The sequence below is a fragment of the Scleropages formosus genome, chromosome 23 (assembly GCF_900964775.1).
Source record: "Scleropages formosus chromosome 23, fSclFor1.1, whole genome shotgun sequence".
Classification (NCBI taxonomy): Eukaryota; Metazoa; Chordata; class Actinopteri; order Osteoglossiformes; family Osteoglossidae; genus Scleropages; species Scleropages formosus.
The window spans coordinates 4,132,505-4,148,061 of NC_041828.1; the positions used below are offsets into that span (position 1 = coordinate 4,132,505).

Consider the following 15,557-nt stretch of genomic DNA (forward strand, 5'->3'; position numbering starts at 1 on the left):
ATATGCATGCTCGTCAAACAGAAGTTGCAGGCTTTCGTGAACAGTTTATTTTCCTTTTACAAAAGACTAAATTCATTACATAAGAGGAGGAAAACAGGTGAATAGCATGAAGAAAAGGTTCTCAGGTCACAGGACAGTCTTCACTCAAAACCACTGAAATAAAAGGATTGGAGAACATTTGAGGAACTGAATAAATGTAGAGAACTACACTGTACGTTAACATTCTACACCTCATGCATTTAGAATAATGGTCAGCACATTTTTTTTTAATCGGCAAAGGTTGAGGAAATCTGGAACGATGTTTCAACATGGTAAAGTTACCATGTCAAACTGAAAATACTAGAGTAAATTTAGTCTGGTTTAATCAAAGGTTTGCTGTAATTGTCAATCTAGGAAAACAACTGGGGGGGGGGGGGGGAATCTTACCTGACCATGTGGGCAATGTCCCAGTTCGTCTCTGACGACAAAGGCCCCTCGATCTCCACCCCAGCTTCCGTAACAACGGCGATCTCATGCTGAAACACAATGAAGACATCGGGCAAAAAAAAAAAAAAAATTAGCACTCCATATCTCAACTGTCGATCTGTATCTCCTCCATTGCTGAACTACTTTTACTTCCTTAGTTGTGTGCACACACAACCATGGCCCTTGTACCAGCATTCCACCCACACTCGAAGAAAATGTTACACATACAAAATATATATACGCAAGTTACAGAACTTAAATGCTGTAGTGTTTAGGAAGTTTACAATGGAAAATATAAGATGTCAACATAACTCCAAGGTCCAAAAGGACCTCAGCTACTTGTTCACCAGAGTAAAACGTGGGACATACTCCAACTAGCTGCTCCAACACTCACCCTGTTGTAGGACCGGGCATCACGGTAGTACAGCACTTTGAGGCAACGTTCAATAAGAGCGCGTGCTTCCTCCTTGGTTATCTCCACCTTGTTCTCGACCACTTCCCTCATCAGGGGCTGTGAAGAACAAGATGAGACCCACACCAGTTTCACACTGCAACGTCTCAAGTGTTTCAAGGGAACGTAAGGTAAAAGGAGATAAGGAGGGACATGCATAAAAAGGGTCAAGACATTTCCAAGTCTTATTAAGATATGAAAGGGCAAATGTCAAAATTAATAGTGCTGTAAGAGGACATGAGTTTGATCCCTGCTCAGTCTGTGTGGAGTTTGCATGTTCTTCCCGTGTCTGCGTGGGTTTCCTCCAGGTGCTCTGGTTCCCTCCCACACTCCAAAGACATGTTGTTCATGTTTACCCATAGTGTGTAAGTGACAGAGAGAGTGTGTTCCACTGATGTATGGAACCAACTGTACCCATTGTAAGGAGTGTATCAAGCAGTGTAAATCAACTTGGTGAATAAGGTGTGAGGGCTGATAACACTACATAGAGTTCACTGGAAGTCGCTCCGGAGAAAAGTGTCTGCTAAATAAATAAATGTAAATGTATGTGAATGTAGTGACTTCAGAGGGCACCAACCTGAGCCAGATAGGCACCAAATCCAGTAGCCACAGTAGGCGCCTCATAAGCCACGCCCAGCTTGTCCACGTAGCCTAGGAAACTGGGAACAAGCAGGAGGAGCACACAATAAGATGTCTAGACCAACACGTGACTTGTTTCCATCAAACGCAACTGGACGCTTTGTCCTCTCACCTCTCCCCATTGTAGAATCCGCCAATTACCACAGTGTTCCACAGTGGGTTCATCTTGCTGCGTCTATTGTACATGACCCTGGTCAACCACGAGTGGATAGCTTTCGGACTATAGCTGTGACCGTCTCCCAGTAGCTCCTCATCAATTCTGTATGTACGAAAGAGAAAGCAATATCACCCGGACACGTCCAGACAGCATAAGACGAGGGGAAGATATACTAAAGAGGTGATCAAGCCATAAAAAGCCATCCAGTTCTGACAACTACTAAAACTCCACTGATTATAGCATTTGTTCCTTCTAATTTCTAAGAGGCTAAGAACTATTTTTCTGAAGATTTTTCACTATTGGTGAAACATGAGAACTGTGAGAACAAAATTGTGTTTTGACACGATATAAACTAAGATTAAAGGAAAAAAAGGCATCAGTGAGAATAGCAGGACAAAAACAACAAGAGCACAGTAATCTAACAAACAGGTTACACTGACTTATGGAAAAGTCTTGACTGGAAAATGAGTGCTTTATGCATGTGTTCTTAAACTGTGTGCACGCTTAAGCACACAGCTCAGAAGGAACACTGGTCATTGTCCTACTGGCTCTGCTCACAGCCTTGTAGATTGAGGGTCCTCACATCGGCGTGTCACTTATGTGTCACTCATTACAGACGTACAAAAGGACAAATGATTTCCAGTGGTGGGTAAGATCACACTTACACCATCTGCTCGATGATTTGTTTGAGGTACTGGTAGTCCGCGTAGTCTCCGGAAGCCCCCAGAATAGTGCTGTCGTTGACCTTCATGAGTCGAGAGATGTTGCGGAAGCGGGCGAGCGAGCCGTAGGAGCCCAGCATGTCGGCGGCGATGACCACACCGCCTGTGAACTTGACGCCCAGCACGGATGTGCCTGTTACCATGGGGTTGCTGTAGGATGAAGGGAGAACATTTCTCTCACATCTCCATTGTACTGCTGCCTGTAATTTCATCACCTCGTCCTTTAGCCTCCAAAATGTCATCTATAAACCCCCAAAACAGGAATGAAGGCAAGCCTACACTTCTGCAAAAATTTATTAATTTCAGCTGAATATTAATGTTCTGCAAAATACAACTAGTTTAGTACCATCGTTACAAAATAATAAATTACAATACATAATGGGCTGAAAATAACATGTATTGATTATTTTTTCACTTGATAGTTGTGGAGATAAGACACTTGTACAAGGGGTATTTCGGAAAACATTGTTACAGTCATGTTTCGACACAACGCGTAACATCACGCAGAGATTAACTGGAAATATGTTGCCCAAATATTACAAACTCTGCAGTAAGTGAGCATATCTTATATTTTAACTATATAAATCCACAAGCGAACTGTTTTATAAACTCATCCGTCCGCTCGACTTGATTTCCACCATGATGATACAGCACGGATCTGGCAAAACGAAAGTGCCGCGTAAGGCCTATTTTCATACGTTTTTCCATAAAAATATTAACACCAGAAAAAAAACACTCACAGTGTATGTCGGACAGGGCCACATCCTGGAACTGTGGCACTGTTATTCCCTGGAAATGAATAAAATTGCCCAGGTTTTGGTCCATTCTCCCAAAAGCTCAGCTTCATTCCGGTAGAGTCCATTTTGAAACATGCGGAAGTGACGTAACGAATCTTTTCGTGAGTCCGGAAAGTGGATTCTATGTCGATATAATGACGCATTATGGGATACTGGAGGTTCATTGAACTAGGTGATTTTCCGTATTAAAAGATTATAAGTGATCTACTGTATTTATTCAGATCCTGACTTTTTACGGTCTTACCAACTAAAATATTTTTATTCAGCACCAAAGTTTCTGGTTGTCACTATTTTCTTGTTTACAATGAAAATACTCATTCTACAGGGAGTGACTCGGGTAGTTTTTACTTCTTGTCTCTTTTGTGCTGTTACAGAAATATTTTAAATATTTAAAAATATTATATTACAGAGCTGTTGTTACTAGGAATGAATGGTATATTTTATGCATTATATGTTTTGATAACTCAAGGTTCTCTCATGCCCTGAGAATGTTGGTGCTGTTTTCAAGTGGTTTTTTGATTTTGATATTGGGAGAATTCTTAGAGAATCTATCTAAACGGCTGATATTTTCAGGTGTTCAGACTATTCTTACTTGTAAGGTATAAATAAATAGTGGATATTATCAAGATTTTTAAGTATGAATTGCCAAAATTACTGTAAATATCGTGTAATGTGTTGACTTACACATAATTTAAAATGTTAATATTCGATCGATTATGTGGTCGCAAGTTATGTTGCTGATCTAATTTTAATCAAATAGAAATGGAATTGTGTTCTTGGTCACCTCGACTTACACACTTGTACGTAAATCGATTATAGTCACTGCGCATGAATATGAACATAAATCTTCCGGAAAACAAAAACTAATCTACGGGAGCCAATCGGGTTTTTGTCGCTAAGGGGACTACACGGAAGAGTCTGTAACATCGTTTCCGGGCAGATCGGAACACAACACCAAATCAGAATAAAGTTTCGCAAGAAAATAAAGCCATGTAACCAATCGGATTAAAATCAAATTCTGTATCCGAGTAGGATGACACTGTGGAGCCAATCAGAATTGACTCTTCTCGGTAGTCAGGCAGACATGACACAGTTGTCCAATCATAAAAAGAAAACAGAAGAGGATTTTTGCTGTGTCTTTGAGTCAGGTACTTTCTTATTTCTTTATTTTTTTTAAAAAAAATAAACATTCAAAACGTATTACTGGAATTTGTAACTGCCACGCAGCGCTTGACCTCAAGCGTTTTCACGAAAGCGGTTGTAGGGGTGAAATCCTTTTGGTAGTGAAATAGTACGAGGTTTTCCATTAGCAAACAAGGCTAGTACTAGCTAGTCAGCGAGCCGAAAGAGCGATATCAAGCTATGTATCATGTGCGCTAGCTACATGTGTTATTAGCTTGCTACTTAGTCTCAGTGTAATTGTACTGCGCCTTGTAGTTTTATGAACTTTACAGTGCGAGTAACCGGCTGTGTCACACAGTAAACGACGGCAGGCGGTTGGTACTCGTGAAAGAGACGCCGAACATGTTTCGAAGCGGGAAGTGTGCGAATTTGAAGCGCATGACCGTAGCATACGGAACGCCCGGCTGCGTGTTCACGGACTCGGAGGAAAAAGTTCGGCGCGTTACCACCACCAGCTGAGCGGTAACGCGGCTCTATCAGCCCGCCCGCTCGCGCCGTGTTCAGTCAAAGTCCTGTCAGTTTGCGGAGACGTCGCCGCCGTGTAAAGGTGTCTGACGCGTGCTGGACCGGGCACGAGTGGTTTCGGTTTGCCGCGGGCATTTGCACGCCTTCTCCCTCCTTTGGTAACTGGTGTGGATTTTAATGACAGCTCGTTAAAAAAGGGGGGAAAATCGGCGCATCCGCGTCTCGGTGACCCCTCTCACGCGCCGCCACTCAACAGCGGTTGGGGATTTTTATTTTTTTATTTTTTTTAATGGAGTGTCTCGAGACGGCCGTCTGCTCAGTCGGAGGCTTCCAACGACTGTTTTTTTTTTTTTTTTTTTTTCTTTCCCTCTTTTCCAAGTAACACTGAGCTTCGCCGAACTGTCCTCTCTCGTCTCGGCACCGAAAATCTTGACCTTGAAAAATTCACCGGCATTTTTAAAGCAGTTTTTAAGGGAATAAAGACACGGGGGGGCGGGGGTTGTCACTGACGTCCACATTACTTTTACGAAAAGTGTGCAAGTACCTCAGAACTGAGCTGAAGGCGTGTTTCTGACATGTATGACTAGTTTTCTTTACTCAAAAATAGTGTTAAGTGTAAGTTCCTAAAAAATTGGACATTAACATAGCTTTATTAAAGCACATCCTGAAACTTTTACCTCAGCTTGTTTTTAAAATGAGCAATTATTGGAGGGAAGGCGGTGCATCTGAAGCGCGAAAATAAAATTGCCCATAAAACTGATGTAAAACATAGTTTTATACTGTAAATAACTGAGAAGCAAAACTGAAACCTATTCAGCTGTTGGAAAACACCTATATTTCAGTAAGACTTTCCCAGACTTTACTACCTCAGCGGCCACAAAGCATTGGTAAAACCCGTTTGTTGAATTGCTAAAATAGGTACTGTACATATGATAGATAGTAAAATGAAAATACTTTGAAAGTGACTTAAATAATATCAGCTTAATAATTGTGTCTTGTTTTACGCTGACTTCCTAATTAGTTTCATTTCAAGGAACAGAGCCTAATTTATGTTTATTTAGCCGATGCTTTTCCTCAAGGCGATGTACAGTGCTGATGTTCTTACACTGGTTTACCCATTTTTATAGCTTTTAATATATAATTTTTAATGTATCATTTCAGGATAAGTGCCTTGCTCAGAGGTACTACAGCAGGAGGTGAGATTGAAACTTGCGTCCCTCCGAGTGCACGTCGGGAGCTCTAACCATTACGCCACCTGCTGCCAGGTAGTATAGTGCTTAGAACCTAGTGGAATTGGGAGATGTATACATTTACCCGTGTTTATCTGACCTTTAACAGAAGCACTGATAAACACTTTGCAGTTTCACACCATTGCCATAAACTGTTCTGTGGTCCTCCGGTTGAACGGTGACGGTCGAGACGCTGAGCGAGTCGCTTCGTTCCCAGGCCCAGGTTCTCGGGGGCCCTGAATGAGGTTGGGTGCAGCAACGTGCAGAAGCCATGGCGGAAGATGGCCTGCAGTCGGGGGCCCCCAGGAGGGCCAGCCTGGGTGCCGAGGAGGGCGACTCAGAACCCAGCATGCTGCTCCAGAAGCTCAAGAGCAACATCTCGTAAGGCTTCTGGGTCTCCTGCGGGACGTGAAGTGGGTGGGGGCGCTTTATATTGTTTATATAACATCTCGTATACTAAGAACATTAGTGACGATGCGAGTTTATACCTCTGAATACGGCTTGTTTCTGTGCTACTTCATACTTGTCTGTCTGATCATTTTCAGGAAGAACGTGCAGGTGAAAGTGGACGCGATCCTGGTAAGTTTGCAGCACTGGTTTTTGTATGACTTGTGTGGATTTCGGATGGTTTCACTCAGTCGATTTCTTGTCGCACATCAATAGCAAGATGTGCAGCGTTTCTCCGACAACGACAAGCTCTACCTGTACCTGCAGCTACCTTCTGGCCCTGGCACTGGGGAGAAGAGGTGAGAGCCCTTTTGTGTATCTGTAGTCATGTGCGGCAGCGCTTTGAATGAATTAAAGGAGACTGGTGAACACTGCAGTCACGTGGAGATGAGGTAGCAAGGTGGCACAGCAGGTAGTTGTGGTGCGTCACAGCTCTTGTGTGGGGGTTAGAATCAGGCTCAGCGTGTGTGGAGTTTGTACGTCCACCCAATGTTTCCGCCGGGTGCTCCGGTTTCCTCCCACAGTCCAAAGACGTGTGCTTCTGGTGAAGTGAGGAATCGAAACTGCCTGTAGTTTGTGTGTGAGAGAGAGACAGTGTGTCTGATTGTGTGTGATTGCCTTGCGATCAACTGGCATGCCATCTAGACTGTGTCTTCTTTGTGCTTATGTTTCCGGCGTAGTCTCTGGACCACCGCAACACAACATTGTGTATTGATTATATTATTTTTGGCTTATTCAACATGCATCATATGATGTCCCAGAAATTGCCTGACTTGCACTGAATTGTTGAAATCGTGTCTAACGCCTTGTTTTACTCTTTCCAAGCAGTAGCAGCACCGATCCCTCCTCTTTCAGCATGGCTGACCAGCTACACACCTGCAACTGGATCCGCAGCCATTTGGAGGAGCACGCAGACACCTGCCTGCCTAAGCAGGATGTCTACGAAACGTACAAGTGAGCAGATTGGCATTTTGAGCAGAGTTCTGACTGATCGTTGTACTTTGAGCTGTGATGCCCATTTCTTTTTGAGTGTGATTCTTGGGAAGGACTGAACAGTATTCATAACAAGCAATCCTTAGCCACGTGTCAGGTGCACTCATGTTTTATCAGACTTCATGCAGATGTGTTTGTTCTCCTTCCTAGAGGTATGCTGTGCTTCAAAAAGCTTTTGTTGTGTTCCACCAGGAGACACTGTGACAACCTCCATTATCGGCCACTGAGTGCAGCCAACTTTGGCAAGATTATCCGAGACATCTTCCCGAACATCAAAGCACGGCGCCTTGGTGGGAGAGGACAGTCCAAATATCCTTTCACTTTTCTGACCTGCTTATGACCTGATGTCTTCTGTCAGTTGTCCTGTGCATGAATACTGGAGCTTATCCGTCAAGTGCAAAAGTCCATAAGATAATAGTTTCTAATGTCACAAGTGGAAGCCTTTTATTTGTTTATTTGTGATTGCTTGTTTGTTTGGATAGTTATTTTTAACAATAGTCAGCTGCAGCCTTTAGTAACAGACCCTTCCAGAACCAGTCTGACATAACCTGAACCTGAATACCATTTATACATTCCCTGAATAAGGTTTCAAAAAATTACCAGAAAAATTTTTACATTTGTGCTGATGTTGTGGTTCAAGGTTCTGCCCTTAATTCTGTGAATGACACATACTGCTACAGTGGGATCCGCAGAAAGACCCTTTTGAACATGCCCCTACTGCCAAACTTGGACCTTAAGAATGATCCGGTAAGCTCACTGCTGTTGTTCACAAGTCCAGTTTGCACTGCAGCCATGCTATCAGGCATTTATGAAATTATGAACTGACACATATAGTAATTGCATATTTTTTTTTGATAAACCATGTTCAAATTCCTTTTAGGTAAGCCATACAGTGTGTGTATATAGGGACAGGTGGTAGCATAGTGATTAGAGCTGCTCTCTTTAGACCCAAAAAGGTCACAGATTTAACTCCTACCTCCAGCTGTAGTACCCTTGAGCAAGGTACTTACCCTAAATTGTTCCAGTAGAAATTGCCCAGCTTGTTAAATGGGTAAATAATTCTAAGTTGCTTTGGAGAAAAGTATCAGCTAAATGAATAAATTTAATATTTGATTATGCCAGTCAGTAATAGCTGTTAGCTAATATGACTGCAGTAATCAATGTAATATACCCTAGCATAATGTAAAAGGGCAATGGAGCCATTGTAACTGCCATTAAAATTTACGTCCCCTATATTCGCCCTGTGCAGTCGGAGCTGACGGAGCTGGTGCAGACTTACAAGCAGGAGGTGACGGAGGCAGCATGTGAGCTCATCTGTGACTGGGCAGAGAAGATCCTGAAGCGCTCCTTTGACACCGTGGTGGAGATTGCACGCTTCTTGGTTCAGGAGCACATCGTGAACCCACGTTGCAGCCAGGCCGAACTGGTCACCTCCGCCACACTAGCTGGTTTGTTCTCCCGCTGACCTTTCAATGAAATTTTACTGTTTACATTTATTTAGGAGATGCTTTTCTCCAAAGTGACTTCCAATGAACTCAACATACTGTTATCAGCCCATTCACTGAGGTGACTTACACTGCTAGATAGACTACTTACAATAGGTCACTCATCCATACATCAGTGGAACACACTCTCTCTGTCACTCACGCACTGTGGGTGAACTTGAACAGCATGTCTTTGGACTGTGGGAGGAAACTAGAGTACCTGGAGGAAACCCACGCAGACACGGGGAGAACATGCAAACTCCACACAGACTGAGCGGGGATCAAACCCACGTCCTCTCACACCACGCAGGCGCTGTGAAACAGTCAGTAGTGCTATTCGCTGTGCCACCGTGCTGCCCTCTTTGTTTTTTTTATTCCTACAACACCATTTTGGGGTCGAACTGTACCCAGAGTAGCTGTGTTTGTTCATGTCTTTTAGTGGCCTTTGGGAAACCGATAGGGATGAAGAGGCAGCAGCATAAATCAGTGTAACACTGTGGTTCTCTCCTGTTGACAGGAGGCCCTGCAAAGCCCCACAAGGTGATCAAGAAGACCTCTGCTGCACCCAGAGGGGGTGGTGCAGATGGGGAGGGGAGTGGCCCTGAAAACAAGGTAAAATCCATGACTTTGTTAACAGGAAATTGCCTGTTGTCATGTAGCACTGGCTGTGATGACTTCTTGGACCTGTGCTTACAACATTTAAGAAATGCAGTAGAGCACAGTACATCCTGAAAAGACATTTCTTAGAGGTGTACATAACTGTCTGTTGTAAATCAGACTATTTCATTGTTCACGTGAGTGTGCTTCTAATCTTGTTGACAGATTGGATGTAGAAAATAGTTTTCATAGTAACATTTGCATTCCTCCGAAATGCCGATGATTTCACTGTGATGTTTATTAGTGATGTAGATGGGTATTGTACATAAATCAGTCAACGTCTGGTTGAAATATTCTGATCACAAGTACCGAGGGGAGCAGTGTGAGCGGCAACAGCAGCATCTCAGTTCTCCTTCAGACATTGCTGCTTTTAAGATTTTCATTGTGTGCACTGATGTTTTGATCTTAATTTTTGTAGCAATGATTATGGCTCCTCTTCTTAAATGACCAGTCTAGGCCATGTTTTTGAGCTCAACACATTTAATTTTCTGACAATAGTTGGTAATCAGGCTGTTTATTGTATTACCAGGTACATTAATAGAGTGCAGTTATAATTCTGTACAATTCAGTTTGGTAAAGTAAGTACTGACTATACAGTGTTTGGTACTGATAGCACTGAGCACCTTGTCTCCCGTTTTATCTGACCGATACAATAGAGAAACCACTCCAAGTCTGGTGTATTATTGACTGCCCCTGTGTGCCCCCAAGTACTAATCTTTGTGAACATTTTAAATCAGTGATCTTGATGGTGGTCATTGGTTTTGTATTTCTATTTCCAGAAAGACAAAGACAGGGGGGAGCAGGCATCGTCGGGTAAACCAACACCCTCTGAGAAGGGGGTTAAAGGAGGGGAGTCTGGGAGGTCAGGAGGTCGCGACCTACAGGTGGAGGCTGTGATGAAGCGCTTCCCTCAGCTTCTACCGCGGTGCACAGACAAGGGTCCACTGCCAGTCTGCTCCTCACCTGCCACGCTGGCACCGAAGGACATGAAGGTCACCCTTCCTATCGCCATGGCAACCCTGCCCCAGCAGCAAGGTGCCACACTCCCATTCATGATCCTGCCCTCAAATATGAGCCTGTCTTACTCAGAGAGGGAAAGGGCTACAACAGTCACAGCTGCCCCAGCATCCACTGCCCCGGGGCCACTACAACGGCACCGGGCTACCCCAAAAAGGGCCCCAGAACTGGTGGTGGGTGACGGGGTCACGGGTCCCGGGGGTGCACCACCCAAGAGAAAGCGCGGGCGGCCCAGGAAACCTCGGCCAGAGGATGCAGCTCCAGCTGCCACTACTGTCAGTGGAGGTGTCATCCAGAAAGCCTTGCCTGCTTCTTCGGTCCCTTCCCAGCATCCCCAGTCAGAGGTGATGGAGATTGTGATCCAAGACCAGCAAGGGCACCTGTTGGGCACTTTACCCCCTGCACCCGACCCTCAGATGGATCTCAGCACAGAGGAGCCCAGCAGCGTGGTGGTGCAGTGCTACACCTCCGGGACCAGCAGGAGCAGTCCGTCCACGCAGGCCACACCCTACAACGTGCTGCTGTTCCAGGGACCCGCCCAGTCACTAAAGCCCCCTGTAGTCGCTGGCTGGGAGGCGGGCAGGGCCAACGTTGAGGTAATCCAGAGGGCTCCTGTGGCCAGGGAAGGTAGGGCGCAGACTGAGGCACCGGCCTCTGCTCTTGATGCCTTTCTGGAGAAGGATGAGGTGGAGATCACCCTCACCCCTGTTGACAGCTTGTCTGACTGCCCACAGCCTGGTGAAAGTGAGCAGACAAACACCCCATAACCCTGGCGTGTGATTTTTTACTCAAGACGACCCCTTCCCGTCCTCCTCCTCCTCCCACCCACCCACCCCAAAGATGCCAGTGGAGATTAAGAAGAGAACATTGAGGGCTTCCAGGACCAGGTGGAGCAGCAGCCGCACGCTGTCTACTGTAGAGCAGACGTGGCTGTATCCCAGCAATCCCTTTGTTGATTGATTGGAAATGTGTGATTGGTGGCACCAGGAGCCAGTGGGATGAAGCCAAACCACTAATAAGTGGCAGCTGATTCTGGACCCTCAGGCAGCTCTGTCCCTTGGGAACAAGAGGGGCAGTTGGGGCCTCTTGTTAGTAATACTGCATGTCTTCTTTTCTACGTAAATGCATTCTGTGTCCCTGTGTGCGTATCTTTTTGCGTGTCTGTGAGTTCTCCTCGTGTAACAAGGGGTTACATATCTATACGGGTTTGACTTCACGTGGGTTTGAGTGACGCCCTCATCAGCAGGAGCATACTGCTCCACTTTGTTTTTGGGTTTCTTAGAAGCAACATGGTTTGGCCTCTGTTGTTTTGGGTTTCTTAGAAGCAACATGGTTTGGCCTCTGTTGTCATCACCTGACTTTTTCCAAAGGGATTATTCTTATAATTTTAAACTTTGTGTGATTAGTCCCCCTGTGCTTTTGTCTGCTCATTCTCAGTTCTAATATCCAGCCAGTTGGAACTCTTCTGTGGAAATCAGCTTTACAACATGATAAAACTTGTCATTTGTGAAATTGCCATCAGCTCATTTTCATGTATTAACGGCATGACTTTGAGTGCCCCGAGAAGGACAGGAGCAATTTGGGCGGATCGTGGTGAGTGTCGAGCTCAGCCTGAAAGGCATGAACTGATTTTAAAAATGTTTGTCTGGGCAGTATTTTATTTTAAGTTATTTTCTGTGTTTTGTCAGTTCTGCAGTGCTGTCTAGCGCACATGTGTACCACAGGTGCTTCCTGTGTGTCTGGAGACCTGTCACACTCCCTGCCTTCGATCTCTGTCTGCAGTGCTCTTCTTTCCTCATTTCACAGATGACTTGTTAAAATTTAAGAACTAAAGTTAGGAGTGGAAATCTCTAGGGGACAAAAACAAGAGCCAGCAGTAGCACTGCTGGATTTCGACTGACAGCCCCCTTCCATTAGAAGGTAATGTACACATCGGTGTAAACACCAATCCAATCAGAATTGGCACTTTAAGCGTACAGCAGATGCTGAGCACTTTAATCTTCTCCTGCACTAAGGAGACCCTTCCAATTAAAGGGTGCTTTACTCTGGCTCAGTTCACCAGGGTTGGAGTATATTATCTATGAAAGCAAAAAAATAAGAATTTAGACTTTGCTACTTTTTTTTATTATGCGGTCACGTTTGTTTGGCTGTGGTATTTGCCTTCCTTGTGTTGTGGTGACCTTCCTGCACTGGTCTGGTTGTTTTTTTGCTGGAAACTCCAGAAAGAATCAGATATGCAGATTTTGATATTCAGAGTAAAACATTCAGATCTGAATGGTCATCCACAGGATCAGTAGTCTGTCATTCTGTAAGATGCTGCAAAATCTTGCAGATATTAATCTGTGAAATTTCTTTACTTGGCTGCATGATGGCAGTTTGAGTTGAAGCAGCACTGAGTGGGTAAGTCAGTTTAAATGACAGTATTTTACATATATTTGAGGAATAAATAATTATCATACTTTGTGTTTTAACTGAATGCCTGATTGAGATGCACGACTCAGAGTCATATTTAAACTAGTATTAATCCTCTATCCCGCGTGTGAGATGGGATGCACACGCTGGCAAATTGTTATTGATAAGGGCTGGGTTGCATTGACTTTCTGCGATTCATCGTACATTTCTGTCCTTCTGCTTGTGTCTTGCACTTTATTTTGTAACCAATGAAAAAGATAGTTCTTCATTTCTAGTGGTGTGCACATAATAAAGCTTGGTTTGATAAAATAATACAGCACCTTATATGTTGGTTGTACTAAATTTAACTGGCTGTGCTGATACCAATTTGTTTTAATTCTCGTACTTCTCATTTCAGTTCGCTGTGACAGTAAAATTGACCCTTGCTGTTGCAAACTAAAAATGGAAAGAGTGACAGTGACTCTTAATATATTTTCATAACCCAACTGTGATAAATGTTGTGTATATAAATTTGTGTGGAAGGCACAGTTTTTGTACAACTTTTTTTGCCTCAAGTAAACATCAGCAGTCTTTCGTTACCTGTCTTAATGATCCTTTTTTAATCAATAATGATTTTCTACTGATTTCACATGGCCCCAAACTGAAGACATTTGTAGAGGAAAATGCTTATGTTCCAAAAGGAAGTGTCTTGTGCTAAAATAAATAAAATGGTTTGTGAAACAATAGCTCTTTCATTTATCGGTCTTGGTGTCAACTTCAGCGAATTAACGTTGCAATGCTGCTTTCTCCTCCCTCCGTCAAATACACGCACGCACACACGCACGCAGTGTCTCATAGTCCCTTGTGGTGGATTACAAGTAAGCATTGTACCACATGCAGTTTTGGGCGATACACTTGAAAACACATTTACTCTTTAATTTGTTCATTTAGTAGATGCTTTTTTTTCCCTGCAAGCAAACTATATAGTATGTGGTGAAAAATCAATTGCTTGGTCTCAGTAGGGTTTTGAAAACAAAAAGAATAATCTGTTAATTTTAATCAGAGAGGAAATGATAACATCACCCAGAACTTTCAGTTTGGATTTCAAATTGTTGCTCTGCCTTGTGCGGTGAACGAGAAGATGGTGCTGGAGACGGGATCCTTTTGTTTCATTGGATGTGTTTTTGCGCTTTGGTGCCACTGGGTGGATCCATGCGGATGCAGCGGTACGACAGCAAAACTCAGTGAGCAACTAACATCCCCCATGAGCATGAGTGGAAACCTGTTCTCCATCAAAGATGGCTCCAAAACACAAAGAAACGTGAAGGAATGGAGACGTTTCCTTTGAGACATTCTCTGGGGTGAAGCGCAATGATGTATAACAATAACAATGTTTCCTCGTGTATCAGTTTTTCCAGGACTGGCGCCACAGACTGGGCCTCTGATGAGCACCTGCAGTGATGTTTTTCTTGAACAATGTGTGTAATTCCATGAGAAGAAGCTGAAGTTTGTTGACACCTCGAAATGTTGCTCAGGCCAAATGGAAGGACACGCATGTATTTATGAGTATCATCACTACGAGTACCTTTGTTCTTTTTATAGCATTTCTTTTATGTTGTTAACTTACAGTCGCAGTGCAGCAGTTTGTGTCTCGCATATCCTGAGCTCTGGGTTCAGAGTCGGGTTTGAATCTGACTCAGTCGCCACATGGTTTGCATGTTCTCATTGTGTTGACGCGTGGGTTTCCTCCAGGTACTCTGGTTCCCTCGCGCAGTCCAAAGACATGTTTCAGGTGCTTCGTACCGTTGCCATAGGCTCCAGACCACTGCCACCCTGGGTCAGGCAAGCGGTTACCGATATTTTTGCATTTCCCTGCAGAAATGAATAAAGTATCTAACGTATGTATTCTCAAGGGTAATTTAGGGAGGCAACACGGAGTTCTCCCATCATAATTGAGTATTTTATACACACACATTTTCAGAACCGCTTGTCCCATACGGGGTTGCAGGGAACCGGAGCCTACCCAGCAACTCAGGACATAAGGCCGGAGAGGGAGGGGACACACCCAGGACGGGACGCCAGTCCGTCGCAAGGCACCCCAAGCGGGACTCGAACCCCAGACCCACCAGAGAGCAGGGCTGTTGTCCAACCCACTGCGCCACTGCAACAATGTTCACTTTCCAGTGTGGAAATAATTAAAAGATGATTTCTAAATTCCACAGACAAAAAAAATGTATGGATAGGAGGACTCCTTCCATATTTCATGTGGGTTGGAGGATTATGTCACTGAAGAAGCACGTTCCCTTTCCTTTCCTGGCGTTCCGTACCTCCTCTTCTTTCCTCCTCTTGCCTCCTCTTCTTCCCCCTCGCGGCAATACGTCACACAGAGGATAGAGTGGAGGGAGGAAGGGATGTGGGGACTTGACTCATCTCGGCAGGGTTTGGGAGGCAGCCAGTGGAG

At 44.3% G+C, this 15,557-nt stretch overlaps 2 protein-coding genes across 3 annotated transcripts; one reads left to right on the forward strand and one right to left on the reverse strand.

Annotated features, from left to right (window-relative positions):
- psmb4 (proteasome 20S subunit beta 4) lies at positions 1-3,333 on the reverse strand. Its single transcript, XM_018759927.2, has 7 exons — positions 3,175-3,333; positions 2,378-2,584; positions 1,668-1,814; positions 1,494-1,575; positions 860-976; positions 427-515; positions 1-153 (listed from the first exon to the last, which is right to left on the reverse strand). Exons 1-7 carry the CDS (start codon positions 3,294-3,296, stop codon positions 141-143), a joined length of 777 nt encoding a protein of 258 aa, XP_018615443.1. The 5' UTR covers positions 3,297-3,333; the 3' UTR covers positions 1-140.
- A 707-nt stretch (positions 3,334-4,040) lies between these two features.
- On the forward strand, positions 4,041-13,754 carry rfx5 (regulatory factor X, 5). Of its 2 annotated transcripts, none has more exons than XM_029248026.1 (11): positions 4,041-4,379; positions 6,040-6,143; positions 6,325-6,488; positions 6,653-6,686; positions 6,771-6,853; positions 7,383-7,508; positions 7,740-7,856; positions 8,216-8,294; positions 8,797-8,995; positions 9,549-9,643; positions 10,468-13,754. In XM_029248026.1, the coding sequence occupies exons 3-11, from the start codon at positions 6,379-6,381 to the stop codon at positions 11,470-11,472; spliced, it is 1,848 nt and encodes a 615-aa protein (XP_029103859.1). In that variant the 5' UTR covers positions 4,041-4,379; positions 6,040-6,143; positions 6,325-6,378; the 3' UTR covers positions 11,473-13,754. The 2 variants fall into 2 exon arrangements, with proteins under 2 accessions (XP_029103859.1, XP_029103860.1); XM_029248027.1 differs by lacking the exon at positions 4,041-4,379 and adding an exon at positions 5,517-5,765.
- The last annotated feature ends 1,803 nt before the right edge of the window (positions 13,755-15,557 follow it).

Bases quoted from the DNA above. Each gene is read 5' to 3' on its own strand.
- psmb4 (XM_018759927.2), bottom strand. From the start codon at position 3,296: ATGGACTCTACCGGAATGAAGCTGAGCTTTTGGGAGAATGGACCAAAA. The intron at 1,815-2,377 runs GTAAGTGTGATC...TCGTACATACAG, and splicing joins CAAATCATCGAGCAGATGGT to AATTGATGAGGAGCTACTGG. The intron at 977-1,493 runs GTTGGTGCCCTC...TGTTCTTCACAG, and splicing joins TTGGTGCCTATCTGGCTCAG to CCCCTGATGAGGGAAGTGGT.
- rfx5 (XM_029248026.1), top strand. From the start codon at position 6,379: ATGGCGGAAGATGGCCTGCAGTCGGGGGCCCCCAGGAGGGCCAGCCTG. The intron at 6,489-6,652 runs GTAAGGCTTCTG...GATCATTTTCAG, and splicing joins AAGCTCAAGAGCAACATCTC to GAAGAACGTGCAGGTGAAAG. The intron at 8,996-9,548 runs GTTTGTTCTCCC...TCCTGTTGACAG, and splicing joins CACCTCCGCCACACTAGCTG to GAGGCCCTGCAAAGCCCCAC.